General features: G+C 46.8%; 1 protein-coding gene, 1 long non-coding RNA gene and 1 other non-coding gene across 4 annotated transcripts in view; all 3 read left to right on the top strand.

Moving 5' to 3' along the window:
• The first annotated feature begins 6359 nt into the window (after nucleotides 1-6359).
• LOC141584857 (uncharacterized) lies at nucleotides 6360-7676 on the top strand. The gene is made up of 3 exons (XR_012518091.1): nucleotides 6360-6822; nucleotides 7068-7188; nucleotides 7380-7676. It is a non-coding gene; the product is annotated as an uncharacterized LOC141584857 (long non-coding RNA).
• A 3259-nt stretch (nucleotides 7677-10935) lies between these two features.
• FBXO31 (F-box protein 31) overlaps nucleotides 10936-18718 on the top strand; it is a 51098-nt gene continuing 43315 nt past the window's right edge. The window contains exon 1 of one of the 2 annotated variants that reach the window (XM_039461128.2): nucleotides 10936-12073. In XM_039461128.2, coding sequence (XP_039317062.2) covers nucleotides 11533-12073 — 541 coding nt within the window. In that variant the 5' untranslated portion in view covers nucleotides 10936-11532. The remainder of the gene's footprint in view (nucleotides 12074-18718) is intronic. The other variant, XM_039461131.2, reaches the window with a different exon arrangement.
• TRNAM-CAU (transfer RNA methionine (anticodon CAU)) lies at nucleotides 11384-11456 on the top strand. Its single transcript has one exon. It is a non-coding gene; the product is annotated as a tRNA-Met (tRNA).

The following is an 18718-nucleotide window of genomic DNA, read 5'->3' as shown; positions in this document are numbered from 1 at the left end:
GTCCATCGCCTTGCGGTTTTTGGTTGCTGTTGCCTACGTCCCTGTCTCTAGGAACGGCACTAAATTCTGGGTTTTTTTTTTTTTTTGAGACAGGGTCTTGCTCTGTGTGCGGCGGCCTCAGCCTCCTGGGTTCAGGGGATCCTTCTGCCGCAGCCCCCCAGAAGCTCGAGTAGACCTGGGTCTCGCCACGTTGCGCAGGGTGGTCTTGAACTCCTGGCTTTAAGCAGCCCTCCCGCTTGAGCCTCCTTAAGAGTTGGGATTACAGGCACCAGCCACTGCTCACGGCTCTTTGGCTATTTTTGTTCTTTAATATCTAATACTTTCAAAGATCCCCATAGTTCCAGGATTTCTTCTTTTGACTTTGTAAAAAACTTTTATTCTATGCCAGTGGGATAAAGTCATTGGATTAGGCTAATGTACTCCACACTCTGAGCTTGAAACAGATGAAACATAGGAAAATAGCCAGGGGCTGCGGTTCACGCCTATAATCCCAGCTGCTAGGGAGGCAGACGAGGCTAGGAGGAAAGCTTGAGCCCAGGAGTTCGAGACCTGCCTGGACAACAGCCAGACCCCGTTTGCCACAAAAAGGATTTTATTATATTTTTTTATTATGATTTTTTTTTTTTTTTTAAATAGAGACGGGGTTTCACCAAGTTGGTCAGGCTGTTCTTGAACTCCTGACCTCAGGTGATCCACCCGCCTCGGCCTCCCAAAGTGCTAGGATTACAGGCATAAGCCACCATGCCTGGCCCACAAAAAGGATTTTTAAAAAAGTATGAAAATATATTTCTTGGCCGGGAGTGGGTGGCTTACACTTGTAATCCCAGCACTTTGGGAGGCCTAGGTGAGCAAATCACAAGATCAGGAGTTTAAGACCAACCTGTCTAACATGGTGAAACCCAGTCTCTACTAAAAATACAAAAATTATCTGGGCGTGGTGGCGGGCCCCTGTAATCCCATCTACTTGGGAGGCTGAGCCAGGAGAATCGCTTGAAACCAGAAGGCAGAAGTTGCAGTGAGCCGAGATCGCCCACTGCACTCCAGCTTGAGTGAAAGAGCAAAACTCCCTGTCAAAATATATATATATTTCTCACCGGGCGCGGTGGCTCACACCTGTAATCCCAGCACTTTGGGAGGCTGAGGCGGGCAGATCACCTGAGGTCAGGAGTTCGAGACCAGCCTGACCAATATGGTGAAACCCCGTCTTTAAAAAAAAAAAAGAAAGAAATATATGTATATATATTTCTCAAAGTGGTTTGATACAGTTGAGATTTCTTCTAGAGAAGCCAAGTACTGTCATAGATGCTTGTATAATTACTCCCACCATCAGAAGAATGATGTTGCCCATAGTTTTTTGTTCTACCACTGTTCGTTTATTTTTTGAGACAGAGTCTCCCTCTGTCACCTGGCTGGAGTGCAGTGGGCGATCTCGGCTCACTGCAACCTCCGCCTTTCTGTTTCAAGTCATTCTCCTGTGTCAGCCTCCTGAGTAGCTGGGATTACAGGCACCCGGCACCATGCCTGGCTGATTTTGTATTTTTAGTTGATTTTTTATTTTTATTTTTTGAGACAGGGTCTCGCTTCATCGCCAGGCACCAGGCTGGAATGCAGTGTTACAATCTCGGCTCACTGCAACCTCCGCCTCCCGGGTTCAAGCAATTCTGCCTCAGCCTCACAAGTAGCTGGGACGACTGGCGTGTGCCACAACGCCCAGCTAATTTTTGTATTTTTAGTAGAGACAGGGTTTCACCATGTTGGTCAGTATGGTCTCGATCTCTTGACCTCGTGATCCACTCACCTCGTCCTGCCAAAGTGCTGAGATTACAGGCGTGAGCCACGGTGCTTGGCCAGTTTTACCACTCTTTGTGAGATAACAGTGCATTTGTGCAGGTGGTACTTTCTGTCCCTGATTTGTTTTTTTTTTTGTCATAGTTCTTTACTTCAGACATCTCTAATAGTCATATGATTAATAAAGAAGAGTACTTAAACATTCTCTCAGGTTTCCAGATTTCCAAAGGAAGGTTTTTAACTTCTACAGCTGTGGCTTCACGTGATCTAGGACAGAGTTCAAAAGATGTCTAGAGTCTCTTGTTTTGTACTCTGTGAAAATAGAGGTTAGGCGTGGTAGCTCCCGCTTCTAATTGCAGCACTTTGGGAGGCCAAGTCGGGTGGATTATCTGAGGTCAGGAGTTCAAGACCAGCTTGGTCAAGGTGGTGAAACCCTGTCTCTACTAAATATACAAAAATTAGCTGGGTGTGGTGGTGGGCACCTGTAATCCCAACTACTTGGGAGGCTGAGGCGGGAGAATCGCTTGAACCCAGGAGGGGGAGGTTGCAGTGAGCCAAGATCAATTGCACCATTGCATTCCAGCCTGGGTGACAGAGCAAAACTCTGTCTCAAAAAAAAAAAAGAAAATAGAAAAAAAATCCAGTAAGCGCATATTATGTACCTACCTTCTGCCAAACACAGAATTATCAGTTTGAAGTCTTAAAAGGGAGTGGACTATGTGTTGCTTTCTTTCCTGGATTTTTATGATATTAAGTATTGACTGGTGAGTGCTTTCTTGGCTGAATTGCAGCTTTGTAAGAAATTGGCTTTTTCCTTTCTCTTGCTGGACAACTGTTCCAAATGCAAGAAGAGGGAAAAAATCGATATCTGGCATATGGAGATGGGGGAGGGGAAGGAAAGTCTCATATTTTCCTAACCTTGAGCATCCATAAAGCTTTACCAAATTACTCCAGGCCTTGGGTTCAGAGGAAGTGGCACTGAGCATTGTGATAGTAATAGGCTGGGGTTTCTCTGTGTGTTTCTGAAATACAGGACCGAAGTTCACATTTGCAAAGCTGTTAGACTTCTATGGCCTAACTTTTAATTCCAACTTGAATCTAAAGCCACTTATCCTTCCATGGCTCTCAGAAAAGAATCGAAAGCAATTGGGGTGTAAAGATGGCTCATAGGTTTCACCCCCGTGTAAGAATAATACATTTAGTTAAATAATATATAAACTATAGTTAATCATGTATATTCATAAATAAATATAAATTAAGAAACAGCTTCATGTAACTTTTGGAAGCATGAGTGTGCTTGAGTATGAAACATTTTATGTGGCCCAAAAGACTGCAGTTTAGTAGAAATTTAATGTAGTGAACAATATTCAGAGTGTTAAATTATTACTCATAAATTATTTTAAGCTAGTTAATGTAACATAAACATTAATGTTCCCTGAAATAATCCACGTAAAGTAGAAAAGCAAGAACATGTTTTCATTTTAATTTACTCAATGTTTTCTCTATGAGTTTCATGGCGCCTTTAAACTATCTAATAATTCATTCTAGAAAGCCCAGCAGTGGCACCCTGTTCCTTTATTCATATATTGAAATGACCATAATCGTGGGGGAAATGATGTAACTGCTAAAAATGGAATGCGATGGCCCAGCATGAGTGATGTAAGTGGCTGTAAATCATGCTGTCTAGCTGTGTATAAGAACCTGTGAAATGAAGCACAAAACATTAACCTGCCCTATGGAGGCATTGGGGTTATTTTTGCCACACTCAATATGGATGGCAAGTCATGTGGAGAATTTACTTGGGGCCGCAGGCCTGCTCGGCCTCTCCCTCCCCTCCTCTTTCTGATTGGATGAGAGAGGCCACTGGCTTTGTTGTTTGCACCACTATAGGCCTAGTGCCCTATCTATCGTAGTGTCATCTATTTGCTCTTGAGAGCAAGTAAACAAACAAGTATTGCTCAAGAGGAGTGCAGGGAGCTATTCTCAGAAAGGATTTGGTCAGGAGGATTTAGAGGTTGACACTGAATAGACTGCAGTCTTCAGGAATGTCTTCCCTGGAATCTCCGGGGAATGTTAAGTAGCCAGAGCAGGCTCTATGTCCCCTCCCGAGGGAAGTTTGGCCTCTGTTCGGCTTCAGGAATCTGCAAACTAGAACCCGTGGTGAAGCACTGACAAATCAGTCACATGACCCGAAGCTGTTGCTTAGATGAGTGTGTAACACCTGGTGGAACGGGCTGAGGTTCCGTCATGTTTTTGTCTGCCTGTTTGCTTACTTCTTAAACAGACTCTGTATGACTGCTGTGTTTACTACAGCTTTTGCTCCTTTCTGGTACTGTTAAGGTGTACAACTGTGGAGGCTCCATCAGCCCTCCTATTTTAAATTGCGATCCTCTTGTTTAGCATTTGAGTATTTTCTCTTCTTTCTAGTTAGTGTCACTAGTTCTGAGCAGTGGATAAGATCCCATTTTTTTTCACATCTGGATTTTGAGAAGTCATTGGGATATAGTTAACATGGTTTTCTTCCATCCCAGAAATATTTCTTGTGACCTTTGAGGCAACCAACTGGAAAATGTACGGTCCTATATGCAACTTATTTCTTTAGATATTATCAGTTCCCACTAACAAAAGAGTTCATTATTGCAAAGCCTCATCATAGTGTTAAACAAATGATCTCTTCTATCTAGTTCTTTCTCATTTTAGAATGCACACACTCTCCTCCTTTAAAGGATACATTTCTACTTAAGGGATTGTAAAAGTGTCTCAAGGATTCAATGTGTTGTAGTTTTCTGCTGGCACTGTCTTTCCCCTTGGGTTCCTTCTCACCTACAGGTATTGCTGAAGCTCTCACAGTCATTCTTTTCTATTATTGTTATTTTGGAGAGATGGGGTTCCACTTCGTTGCTGAAGCTAGTCTCCTGGCTCAAGCAATCCTCCTCCCTCAGCCTCCCAAAGCGTTGGGATTATGGGTGTGAGCTACTACTCCCAGACTTTTCTTTCTATTCCCATGGTCAGTGTGAATTCAGTTCGTCCATAGCTTTGGGTACACAGCCTTCCATTATTCTTGCTGTCTTTTGTTCCTCAATCCTGTGCTTTTCAACCTTGGTTATTCATGTATCACCAACCATCTTTTATGGTTACCATTTTCTTTCAAACAGCTCATTTTTTACTTAAGGTATATCAAAATAGCTTTGCCATAAGCACATACACATACATATTTTTATCTCTTTTCCTTTTTAATTTCTTTTTTTAAATTTTATTTATTTTTATTTTATTTATTTTATTTTTTTAAGATGGAGTTTCGCTCTTGTTACCCAGGCTGGAGTGCAATGGTGCGATCTTGGCTCACCGCAACCTCCGCCTCCTGGGTTCAGGCAATTCTCCTGCCTCAGCCTCTAATCCTCAGCTGGGATTACAGGCACACACCACCATGCCCAGCTAATTTTTTGTATTTTTAGTAGAGACAGGATTTCACCATGCTGACCAGGATGGTCTCGATCTCTTGAGCTCGTGATCCACCCGCCTCTGCCTCCCAAAGTGCTGGGATTACAGGCTTGAGCCACCGCGCTCGGCCTTAAGGCGGGGTTTCACCCTGTTGGTCAGTCTGGTCTTGAACTCCCGACCTCAGGTGATCTGCCCGCCTTGGCCTCCAAAGTGCTTGGATTACAGGCGTGAGCCACCGCGCCCGGCCTCTTTTTCTTGTCATTTTCATTTCCATCCTATATTTTCACCTTCTGCTCAGACCATACCCTGGACTGAATCAGTCTCCTGTTCCCCTTCAGCCTCCTGAGTCCCTGATCCCCAGCAAGTGATGCTCCTTCCCACCACTGTACCTTGAAAACTCCCTTTCCTGGCCTCACCTACTAAGTGAGCCAGGGACAGCCGGCTGCCCTTTCTTTTCTTTTCTTTTTTTTCAGATGGAGTCTTGCTCTGTCACCTAGGCTGGAGTGCAGTGGCGTGATCTTGGCTCACTGCAACCTCCGCTTCCTGGGTTCAAGTGATTCTCCTGCCTTAGCCTCCCGAATAACTGTGACTACAGGTGCACACCACCATGCCTGGCTAATTTTTGTATATATTTTAGCAGCTATGGGGTTTCACCATGTTGGTCAGGCTGGTCTAGAACTTCTGACCTTATGATGCACCTGCCTTGGCCTCCCAAAGTGCTGGGATTACAGACATGAGCCACTGTCCCCTGCTTTCCTTTTTTTCCTAGAACTTTCTCTTATCAAGTGTTTTCCTGGCTAACTCCAGGTTTTCCTTTGATTTATAAAAGTCATTTTCTTAAAGAACCTTTGTCTGATCATCTAAAGTGTGGTCTCTAAGATCTTGTTAGTTTTACTTTTTGTTAGAGAATTACAATGTAGCCGGGCGCGGTGGTTCAAGCCTGTAATCCCAGCACTTTGGGAGGCCGAGGCGGGTGGATCACGAGGTCGAGAGATCGAGACCATCCTGGTCAACATGGTGAAACCCCGTCTCTACTAAAAATACAAAAAATTAGCTGGGCATGGTGGTGCGTGCCTGTAATCCCAGCTACTCAGGAGGCTGAGGCAGGAGAATTGCTTGAACCCAGGAGGCGGAGGTTGCGGTGAGCCAAGATCGCACCATTGCACTCCAGCCTGGGTAACGAGCGAAACTCCGTTCCCCCCCCCCAAAAAAAAAAAAAAAAAAGAGAATTACAATGTATAATTATGTATTTTTTTGTGTGGTTACTTGTTTAATGGCTGATCTCCCTGGTAGATAGCAGGATGTTATTACTTGGATTTTTTTTTTTTTTTTTTTTTGAGATGTAGCCTCTGTCACACAGGCTGGAGTGCACTGGCACGATTTCAGCTCACTGTGACCTCTATCTCCTGGGTTCAAGCAATTCACCTGTCTCAGTCTCCTGAGTAGCTGAGACAACAGGTGCACACCACTACATCCAGCTAATTTTCCTGTTTTTAATAGAGATGGGTTTTCACCATGTTAGCCAGACTAGTCTGGAACTCCTGACCTCAAGTGATCTGCCTGCCTTGACTTCGCAAAGTGCTGGGATTACAGGTATGAGCCTCCACACCCAGCCTAATTGGAACTATTGTACTATTAATAATTCTCTTAGCCACAGACACAGCATAGTGCTTAGTACATAGTAGTTGCATAATTTATAATTGTTGGATGAATCAGTGACAACCAACATCTACTTAATGCATATATTCTGTATATATGTGTGTCAGGTGACTTTACTGGTTTTATTTACTGCTATCAGTTTAATACTTCAACATCATTATACTTTCTCACCTTTTTAGATGAAGTCTCGCTCTGTCACCCAGGCTGGAGTGCAGTGGCACAATCTCCGCTCACCGAAACCTCCACCTCCTGGATTCAAGTGATTCTTCTGCCTCAGCCTTCTGAGTAGCTGGGACTACAGTTACGTACCACCATGCCTGGCTAATTTTTTTTTGTATTTTTAGTAAAGATGGGGTTTCACCATGTTAGCCAGGAAGGTCTTGATCTCCTGATCTCATGATCTGCCTGCCTCGGCCTCCCAAGGTGCTGGGATTACAGGTGTGAGCCACCGTACCCAGCCATTTTTTTTTTTTTTTTTTTTTTTGATACAGGTCTTGCTCGTCACCCGTGGTCTGGAGTGCAGTGGTACAGTCTCAGATTACTGCAGCCTTGACCTCCTGGGCTCAGGTGATCCTCCCACCTCAGCCTCCTGAGCTAGGACTATAGGCAAGTACCACCAAGGCTAATTTTTTTGTTTTTTGTCTTTTTTTTGTAGAGATGGGTTTTTGGTTTTTGCCCTATTGCCCAGGCTGGTCTGGAACTCCTGGACTCAAGTGATCCACCCACCTCCTGCCTCTCAAAGTGTTGGGATTACAGGTGTGCACCACCACGCCCCACTAATTTTTGTATTTTTAGTAGACACGGAGTTGTAGAGACAAGGCTTCACCATATTGGCCAGGCTGGTCTCCAACTCCTGACCTCAAGTGGTCTACCCACATCAGCCCCTCAAAGTGCTGGGATTACAGGCACTTGCCACCACACCTGGCTTCATTCTTTATCATACAAATAATATACAAATGTTTCCTCACTGTTAAGATAAACACTATAGAGAAAACTAAAGTTTCTGTTGATCACCATTCGAACTCTTCACATCCTTAGAGATAATCACTGTTAGCAATTTGGAATATTCTCTTCCTGAACATAAGCTCCATGTACACTCGTCTTCAGAAATTTTATATATATATATATATATATATATATATATATATATATACATTTGAATATATATAAATTTCTGTAGATGAAATATATATATATATATATATATATATTCAAATGTATGTCTTTTTAAAATGTAGGCTGGGCATGGCATCTCAAGCCTGTAATCCTAGCACTTTGGGAGGCCGAGGCAGGTGGATCACCTGAGGTGAGGAATTTGAGACCAGCCTGGCCAACATGGTGAAACCCTGTCTCTACTAAAAATACAAAATTAGCCAGGTTTGGTGGTGGGCACCTGTAATCCGAGTACTCAGGAGGCCGAGGCAGGAGAATCACTTGAATCCCGTAGGTGGAGGCTGCAGTGAGCTGAGATTGCACCATTGCGCTCCAGCCTGGGCAAAAAGAGTGAAATTCCACTCAAGAAAAAAAAAAAGAAAGAAAAAAAGGCTGGGCACATTGGCTCACGCCTGTGTTCCCAGCAGTTTGGGAGACCAAGGCAAGTAGATCACTTGACGTCAGGAATTTGAGTCCAGCCTGGCCAATAGTGAAACCCCATCTCTACTAAAAATATGAAAATTAGCCAGGCATGGTAGCAGATGCTTGTAGTCCCAGCTACTCAGGAGGCTGAAGCAGGAGAATTGTTTGAACCCTGGAGGCAGAGCTTTCAGTGGGTTGAAATCACACCATTGCACTCCAGCTTGGGCAAAAATATTTTTTAAAAGGTATATATTTTGAGGGGACAGGGGTCTTACTATGTTGCCTGTGCTGGCCAGGAACTCCTGGGCACAAGGGATCCTTCCATTTCAGTTTCCCAAGTAGCTGAGACTGCAGATACAAGCCACCGCAGCAGACTGTATCTTTTTAACTGTGTAGTTGTATAATTCAAATTATGAACATAGACTGGTATAATAACCATTCTTCTAAAGATGGACATCTAACCAAATTATGTTGCATATTTTAACAGGGAAAAAATGTGTTTTATTCCTGTTTTTATACTCAGCTCCTAGTACAAGACCTACTAATGGGTAGATCAGTTTTTGGAAAAAAAAATACTCAACCTCATAAACCGATTAATAAAACCAAAAATAAAAAAAATGAACTGAATTGCAACAGTGGCAAAGATTATATCTAGAACCTGTGGATACACACAGAGCATAGCACGTAGGCTAGTCAGCCATTCGGTGTGAAATCTGTTCATGCGATTCTTCTTGCTTAGACACTTCCTAGCATGCATTTCTGTGACTGATCCACCAGTCTTCTCTACATCTGTTTGGTTCCTGTTCCTTGTTTTTCGGCCTTTTAGCCTGTTATTTTTATTTTTTCCTTTTTCTTATATTTTTTTTCTTTTAGCATTTGCTCCTGAAATTTATTTATTTATTTTGAGATGGAGTCTTAATCTGTCGCCCAGGCTGCAAGTGCAGTGGTGCGATCTTGGCTCACTGCAGCCTCCACCTCCCAGGTTCAAGCGATTCTCTTGCGTGAGCCTCCCGAGTACTTGAAAACACCGTTGCCCGCCACTACGCCCGCCTAATTTTTGTATTTTTAGTAGAGACGGGGTTTCACCATAATGGCCAGGCTGGTTTCAAACTCCTGACCTCAGGTGATCCACCCTCCTCGGCCTCCCAAAGTGCTGGGAGTATAAGCGTGAGCCATCGCACCTGGCCTATTTTTTTTTTTTTTAAAGTATTTAGTCAGTGAACATTCATTGATCATGCAATGTTTTTCCACATCTCATGTGAGGGGGCTATAGCTGGTGAGTGTAGTCCAGAGGAAACTAATATTCGTAATAAAACAGTACGATGGCCCTATGATAAAGGCACCATTCTCCCCTAGGGAAAATGTGGGGAAGCCTCCTAGAAGGCCGCTCCTTTTGAGGGCAAGCAGGCAAGGGTGTCGGTTGTTTAAGGGCAGGACCAGGAGGTGGGGGGAGATCTCGGGCAGGGGTGATGGGCTGGGAAGTGGGTGGACCTGGTGGGAAGTCTGGGGGGGATGCGGGTCCAGGTGTGAGGGGCTCTGTGGGACCCCATGAGGGGTCAGTGCGGCCCATTACATACCTGTGAAGAAGTGGGTCCTACTCCTTGTGAAAGGAGTTTGTTTTTGGATTACTTATTAATGGTCACTGGAAGTAAGAGCATTTTGACAGCGTGGAATGGACCAAAAAACAAGGAACCTGAGGTCAGGGTAATCGATCAGTCAGGTGCTGATTTTCAATAGTGTGGGCCTAAAAAGCTCAAGGTTTGGACGTAGACACATCTGTATGGATTTTTTTCCCCCTTTGGTCTTGTTTTTTTTTTTGTTTTTTGTTTTTTTTTTTTTATTTTTTGAGAAGGGTCTTGATCTGTTGCCCAGGTTGGAGTGCAGTGGTGTGATCACAGCTCACTGGAACCCCCACTCCCGGGTTCCAGCGATCCTCCCGCCTTAGCCTCCCGAGTAGGCACCACCATGCCCAGCTAATTTTTAAAATTATAATTTTTAGAGACAGTGTTTCACCATGTTGGTCTGGCTGGTTGGTCTCAAACTTAAGACCTCAGGTGATCCATCCTCCTCGGCCTTTCAAAGTGCTGGGATTACAAACCTAAGCCACGGCGCCCTGCCATTTGTGGCTTTTCGATTTTTTGTTTGTTTTGGAGACAGGGTCTCGCTGTGTTGCACAGGCTGGAGTGCAGTGGCGCCATCACAGGTCACTGCAGCCTCGGTCTCCTTGGCTAAAGAGATCCTCCCGTTTCAGCCTCTTTTTATTTTTATTTTTGTAAACCGGGAGGGGGGGGCGGCGTCTCGCTGTTTTGCCCAGCCTGGTCTCGAACTCCCGGTCTCGAGCGATCCTCCCGCCTGGGCCTCCAGCGATGGGATCCGCGGCGGGGCCCACGGCGCCGTGCGCGGCTGCTCTGGTCAGAGGACGCCTTCACGGTCCCCACCCGCGGAACTAGGGGACGCCCCCGCCCCGCGGCATCGACGGGTCGCAGTGGGAGCGGGCGTGCGCGGCTCCCGGTAGCGTCAGGAACTCAGCCGCTTGTGGGGGCCCCGCGGTAGGGCCTCCGTTTCAAGACCGGTCGAGCATCCCCGAATCCCTCGGGCCGCGCTGGCCGCCGCCCCTGCGATCCCTCCCCGGGGCTTCCAGAGAGCTTGGAACCCCAGAGGAAGCTCGCAGAGCCCCGCAGCGCGGCCCTTTTCCTTACCGTGAAGCGGACGCGATGGAACGCCCGTTGTTTCCAAGGACAGAAGGGTTTCTGGGCGCCCATTGGGGTTCGGGCTGCAATCTTTGTATTTGGAGCTGTAAAGAGCATCTTTCCGTTCGCAGGTCGGCGGGGCAGAGTTTCAGGCGTCCGAAGTGGGGTCGCCGGCGCGGGAGCGACCAGTGTCTCCTCAAAGGATGCGGCGCGGAGGGGGCAGCCGAGCAGCCTCGTTAGCGCAGTAGGCAGCGCGTCAGTCTCATAATCTGAAGGTCGTGAGTTCGAGCCTCACACGGGGCAGCTTCTCGTTTTGCGCCCAGCACCACCACTTTCTTTTCTCGTGCCCGCCGCGAGCGGCGCCCTCACGCGGGAGGGGATGGTAGCTGCGCGGGGTCTCGGAGGTCGGAGTTGGGGGTGCGGTCGGGGCGGGGCTCCAGACAGGGGCGGGGCTGGGCGCTCCAGGGGGCGTGGCGGGCTCTGCGGCGGGGGCGTGGCTTGGCGCTGGCTGAGCGAGGCCGCGTTGGCGCGTGCGCAGAAGCGACGGCATCGGCCGTCACTGGGCGGCATGGCGGTGTGCGCTCGCCTCTGCGGCGTGGGCCCGTCGCGCGGATGCCGGCGTCGCCAGCAACGCCGGGGCCCGGCCGAGACGGCGGCGGCCGACAGCGAGCCGGACACCGATCCCGAGGAAGAGCGCATCGAGGCGGGCGCGGCGGTGTTGGCCGGGGTGGGGGGCGGCTTGTGCACTGGCCCCTCGCCGCCGCCCCCGCGCTGCTCGCTGCTGGAGCTGCCGCCCGAGCTGCTGGTGGAGATCTTCGCGTCGCTGCCCGGCACAGACCTGCCCAGCCTGGCCCAGGTCTGCACCAAGTTCCGGCGCATCCTTCACACCGACACCATCTGGAGGAGGCGCTGCCGCGAAGGTGAGTGCGCGGAGGCGGCGGGGCCGGGAGGGTCAGGGGTTCAGGCCGGGTAGAGGCCTCGGACCTGGGAGGGGCGGGGGCGGTGGCCCCGCGTCGGGGCCACCAGATGGGCTCCGGGCCGGGCGGTGTGGTGTTTCGGGTGGGGGTGGGGAGCGGCCGCAGTGCTGCCACGTTGAGAGGGGCTAGGGAAGGATTGAGGGGGTCCGGGAGGGTCTGAGGGGTCCAGGGAGAGGCAGACGGAGTTAGGAAGGGGTAGAGGGCGTCAGGGAGGCTTTGAGGAGGCCCAGCCGCGGGGCACAGGACGCTACGGGGTCCAGGCCGTACCGGGAGCTGGGGCTTGGGTACCCCGAGGTCTGGGCGGGGCCTAAGCTGAAGCGTGGGGGCCGCCTTCTCTTTCCCTGCCTTGGGGGCGAAACGAGAGTGCTTCACTGGCCCCGACCAGAGCCGAGGTGAACTTGAAGAAATCCGAAACAAGCCAGGCGCGGTGGTTCACGCCTGTAAGTAATCCAGCAGGCGTGGGAGGCCGAGGCAGGCGAAACTCTTGAGGTCAGGAGTTCGAGACCAGCCTGGCTAAAACGGTGAAACCCCTTCTCTACTTAAAATAAATAAATAAATAAATAAATAAATAAATAAATAAAGCCGGTAGTGGTGGCGGGCGCCTGGAATGCCAGCTACCCCGGAGGATGAGACAGAAGACTTGCTTGAACCCGGGAGGTGGAGATTGCAGTGAGCTGAGATTGTGCCATTGCCCTCCTAGGGGAGCAGAGAAGCCCTGTGTGTGGGGCTTCTAATAGTGGGGGTGTACAGAGACTGGCTCCTGGACTTTTCCCCGCGGCAATATGGGGTGTAGCAGATCACAGGAGGAGAGGTTTATTTAATCTGGAGTTCAAGGCTCTCTCTGTTTAAAGATTGACAGCTCTTTGATGTTCAAGCAGCTCATATTTAGGTGAAAAGGATAGGTTAGAAAGCATCCAAACACTGCAGAGCAGCAAAAGGAACAAAGTCAAAAGCATCAGAGACCCTAGCAAAGATAAATCGCTCATTTTAAAGAAACTCTCTCCGTATTCACATGCAGAGTCATGTGTAGCTTCTTCCCTGCAGGATAGCATGCCATATATATTCTCTTAGAGACAGTGTAGTATAAACAATGCTATATAATACTTCACTGTCTGCATATAGCACAGACTCGTCCCTAACTAATAAGCTTTGAAGTCTGCGTTTTTTCCACGTATAAACAGTGCTTTGAGACTGCTTTGTGCGTTTTATAGAAATTTAGGAGATTTGCATGTATCCTTGGGAACGTCTGAGATGGTCTTGGTAGGGTGCACTTCCTCAAGTGGGATTGTGAGTTAGCAGTACTGCACATTGATAAAACCGTTGCAACCCGTTGTCGGCTCTCTGAGTTTGCATCCCAAAGAGGTCTGAATGAGAAGGTCCTTTTCTCTAAGCCCTCCCCAACAGTAGAGTTATTTATTATATACATAAAATCCACACATTTTATTTTTGTTGCTTAATGGTCAAGGCCCCAGATTTGGAGTCAGCCAACTTGGGCCCTAGCCCAGGCTCTGTTTATCTGCTGTGAGAGCCTGGACAAGCTGCTTCACCTTCCCGAGTCCTGCGGGGAGCAGGAGTGGGCAGTGCTTCTCTGAGAGTCACTTGGAGGGTGACTGAGGCGATGCGTGTGAAGCCCTCAGCCCTTAAATGACAGCTCGTGAGTGTTGATGATTCTTGGCCATTTTTATTGTGCCTCTCGCAAATTCCGTATTTGTGGCTTTTTTGGGTCTTTTTTTCACTTAAGGTGTCTATTTTTGTCTTTTTCTCTTAGAGTGTCTATTTTTGTCTTACAAATTGTGAGAATTGAGTATTAGTAATATGAAACTTTTGTCACATACATGGAAAGTAAAGTTCTTTTTACATTTTAAAGTTGCGACAAATGCAGTTCCCTTTCTCTTTCCCTGTGAAGTCTACTCATTTGCTCGGATTTGCACTTTGTGTAGCTGTAAGACTCAGATTCCCCACAATTGTGTCATTGTGCTTTGAAGTTTCTCCATGAGGCAGCCAGACCTATGTGGCGATCTCTGTGGGGTTTGTCTGGGAAACTGTAAGGTATATATGGCTCAGCAGAGGGATAATAGAAGGTTTTTTTTGTGTGTGTGTAATCAAAAAAATTCAAAGGTATACCATAGAGTACAGCAACCGGAATTACAGCTCAGAATAAATTCATAGAATTGCTAACAGAAATATGGAAAGTCCCGATGGGGTTGTAGAACGCAATTGGGGATAGACATAGGTCTTTTCAGTCCTTTCTTTCCCACTGCTGCTGTTCTCAGAGCAGCTGTCCTGGGACTCCAGACACCATGACACAGAATGAAAGCATCTTGTTCACCCAGGTGACGTTTTCACAGATGTTGAATACTGTCTGTAATTTAATAATTGGGCCAGGCGTGGTGCCTCACACCTGTAATCCTACTACTTTGGGAGGCCAAGGCGGGCAGATCACTTGAGGCCAGGAGTTCAAGACCAGTGTGGGCAACACAGTGAGACCCCAGCTCTACAAAATAATACAAAAAAATTAGCTGCTGTGGTGGCACATGCCTATACTCCCAGCTTCTTGGGAGGCTGAGGTGGGAGAATCAATTCAGCCAAGGAGGAGGCTGTAGTGAGCTGTGACTGTACCACTACATTCCAACCTGGGTGACAGGGAGACCCCATCTCAAAAAAAAAAAAAAAAAAAAGATAAAAGAAAAAAACATGCATAGGCCGGGCGCGGTGGCTCAAGCCTGTAATCCCAGCACTTTGGGAGGCCGAGGCGGGTGGATCACGAGGTCAAGAGATCGAGACCATCCTGGTCAACATGGTGAAACCCCGTCTCTACTAAAAATACTAAAAGTTAGCTGGGCATGGTGGCGCGTGCCTGTAATCCCAGCTACTCAGGAGGCTTGGGCAGGAGAATTGCCTGAACCCAGGAGGCGGAGGTTGCGGTGAGCCGAGATCACGCCATTGCACTCCAGCCTGGGTAACAAGAGCGAAACTCCGTCTTAAAAAAAAAAAAAAAACATGCATATATAAAAAACAGAAATCTATCCAGACTATATAAATAAAATCCACATATCAAAGAAACAGTAATAGGAAAAAAAAGAGCAAAAATGAAAGATACATAAGTAAAAAAAATCCAAGTACGCGTGCGCGCTCTCTCTCTCTCTCTATACGTATATACACATATATACACGTATATATGTATATACGTGTATATATACGTATATACACGTATATACGTGTATATACGTGTATATACACACACACACATATATATATATATATATATATATATATATATATATATATACACACATATATATACATATATATATTTAGAGATGGATTTCACCATGTTGGCCATGCTGGTCTTGAACTCCTGACCTCAGGTGATCTGCCCACCTTGGCCTCCCAAAGTGCTGGGATTACAGGCATGAGCCACCGTGCCTGGCCAATATATATATTTTTTAAATGTTCACCCTCACTAGTTATCAGGCAGATGCAAAATAAAATGACACACTGTTTTTCACCCAAATTAACATCAGTTTTTTTTGTGTGTGTGTGTGATGGAGTCTTGCTTTCGTTGCCTAGGCTGGAATGCAGTGACACACCTCAGCTCACCACAGCCTCTGTCTCCCGGGTTGAAGCCATTCTCCTGCTCAGCCTTCTGAGTAGCGGGGATTACAGGCATGCACTACCATGCCTGGCCGATTTTTGTATTTTTTTTTTTTTAGTAGAGATGGAGTTTCTCTATGTTGCTCAGGTTGGTCTTGAACTCTTGACCTCAGGTGATCTGCCCTCCTTGGCATCCCAAAGTGCTGGGATTACAGGTGTGAGCCACCCCGCCCGGCCCAATTTTTAAAGAGGAATCATTAAATCATTAAAATTAGAGCTAATGCAGCAGAATTAGATAATTCATTGGATTAAATGAGAAACCTCAAGTGCTGGAAGGACACATGGCAGCTATTTTGTGACACTGCATCAGGGCAGTTAAGATTGTCCTTCTGTGACTTGCCCATCCATGACCTGGTGACAGATGTACAAAGAAGGGAAATTACTCTGGGCAGCATCTAGCAGAACCACTTGTCTGACCCCCGTTCTAGCAACACTACTCCTGGATATAATCCTCAGAGAAACATTCAAATTCATATGCATCCAGAGATATGAGGGTGTTCACTGCCACATAGCACGTGATGAAAAAATAAAAATCAGCAAAAGAACTCTGGGACCATTCAGTTATGAACCACCGCATACCTTTTTTTTTTTTTTTTTTTTTTTTTTTTTTTTTTTTTTTGATACAGAATCTCACTCTTGTTGCTCAGGCTGTAGTGTAATAGTATGATCTCAGCCTCCTGGGTTCAAGTGATTCTCCTGGCTCAACCTCCAGAGTAGTTGGGATTGCAGATGCCTGCCACCATGCCCGGCTAATTTTTTTGTTTTTATTAGAGACTGGGTTTCACCCTGTTGGCCCTGCTGATCTTGACCTGCTGACCTCAGGTGCTTCACACCTGTAATCCCAGCTACTTGGGAGGCTGAGACAGGAGAACCATTTGAACCCGGGAGGCGGAGGTTGCAGTGAGCCGAGATTGCACTGCTGCACTCCAGCCTGGTAACAGAGCAAGACTCTGTCTCAGAAAAACAAATTGAATTTCCTAGAACAGGAAACAAGCAACAACAATGGGAGTGGGAGAAAGGAAGCCTCTGCCTATCTTTTAATGCTTCAAAGACTTTGGGGCCGTGACTGACTTTCAGGCTGTGGGTGAGGCTATCGTGTTTAAGGACTCTTTCTAAAGTGATAGGATGCTTTGGCAGTGGGGAGGCGGGGGGGCCAGAGGGAATACACTGGCAACTGAAAAGTAGGTGGTTCTTTATAATATGTTTGCTCAGTGAGAAGCTGAAGATTTCCAGTGTCCTGTTGGCCATAGTAAGTTGGTGATTTTTATACTAGTGTGGCCTCTCTGGCCCCTGCATATGGGAAAGTGGAGTGACTCAGGCTGACAGTGGTTGGGGGGCAGCTTGGAGCTGGTGGGTTAAGTGTTTTCTAATAGTGTTTCTGTGCACAGGTGAAGGAAGTTCCCACTGAAAGCTATCCCTGTGCTTCTGATGTTGAGGGCAGGCAGATCACAAATAAGGGCTCCTTCCCCTGGATAGGATACAAAACCAAAGCCACTCCAGCCTGCAGGGCCTGGCAGGGTGGGTGCGGGAGCCTTCCTGGTGTGTCACCCTCTTGTCCTCTGACAGTTGGCCTGAGGGCTATAAAGAAACCCTCACTTTCTGGCGTGCTGCTGGCAGGCGCCAGATGCGTGTCTCGCTTTGGTCCCTCCCGGGTTTTTTTGGTTACTTGTTGACTGGTTAATTTGTGAGTTGTGAAATGCCAGCCTGTTTTGGCACTGTTTTTTTTTTTTTTTTTTGAGACAGAGTCTCGCTCTTTTGCCCGGGCTGGAAGGCAATGGTGTGATCTTGGTTCACTGCAACCTTCACCTCCCAGGTTCAAGTGATTCTCTGCCTCAGCCTCCCAAGTAGCTGGGATGACAAGCTTGAACCACCACACCCAGCTAATTTTTGTATTTTTTATAGAGATAGGGTTTCACCATGTTGGCCAGGCTGGTCTCGAACTCCTGACCTCAGGTGATCTGTCCACTTGGGCCTCCCAAAGTGTTGGGATTACAGGCGTGAACCACTATACCCAGCCAGCACTCCTCATTTATGAGCTACTTCATGAAGTCTGCTTAAAGCTGATGTGCTTTGAAAATTGAGAGCATCATTCTGAATCAAAATATTCAAATAATAACAAAAGATTACATCTAGAAAAAGGAATGACTCAGGTGCGTACTCCTCCCTGAACTCCAGAGAGTGAGGCACCCATGGCATTGTTCCTGCAGTGCCCGGTTTTGAACTTAGAATTCATAACTTGCTGTTTCCTCCCTCAATGGTAAATGCTTTAATGTTATGTAGAATAATATTGGTACAACATTTTTGTCCATTGTAAGTCTAAGGTGAGTCTAAATGTCATCATCGCTAGAAATACCCTTTTCCTATACAGACAGTTGGTCTTAGGATTTTTCAACTGGTGTGAAAGCAACATGCATTCATCAGAAACTGCTGCAAGTGCCTGTGCAGCCATTCTGTTTTCCACTTTCAGTGCAGTACTCAATAAATTACATGAGATATTCAATGCTTTATTATACGGTAAAGTGACTTTGGATGATTTTGTGCAGCTGTAGGCTAACTGAGGCGTTCTGAGCTCACTGAAGGTAGGCTAGGTTAAGCAATGATGTTCCATAGGTTATGGGTAGTCAAGTAGTCAAGCCTGTAATCCCAGCACTTTGGGAGGCCAAGGTGGGCAGATCACCTGAGGTCAGGAGTTTAAGACCAGCCTGGCCAACATGGTGAAATCCATCTCTAAATAAATATATACATATATATATATATATATAGAGAGAGAGAGAGAGAGAGAGAGAGAGAGAGAGAGAGAGAGAAGTCAAGTTTTCAACTTTCCACATTTTCCTCTCTTTTTTTTTCCTTTTTGTTTGAGACAGAGCCTCACTCTGTTGCTCAGGCTGGCATGTAGTGGAACAGTCATGGCTCACAGCACCTTTGACCTCCTGG

Source organism: Saimiri boliviensis, chromosome 1, assembly GCF_048565385.1.
Source record: "Saimiri boliviensis isolate mSaiBol1 chromosome 1, mSaiBol1.pri, whole genome shotgun sequence".
Taxonomy (NCBI): domain Eukaryota; kingdom Metazoa; phylum Chordata; class Mammalia; order Primates; family Cebidae; genus Saimiri; species Saimiri boliviensis.
This window is presented reverse-complemented; position numbering and strand designations above follow the sequence as displayed.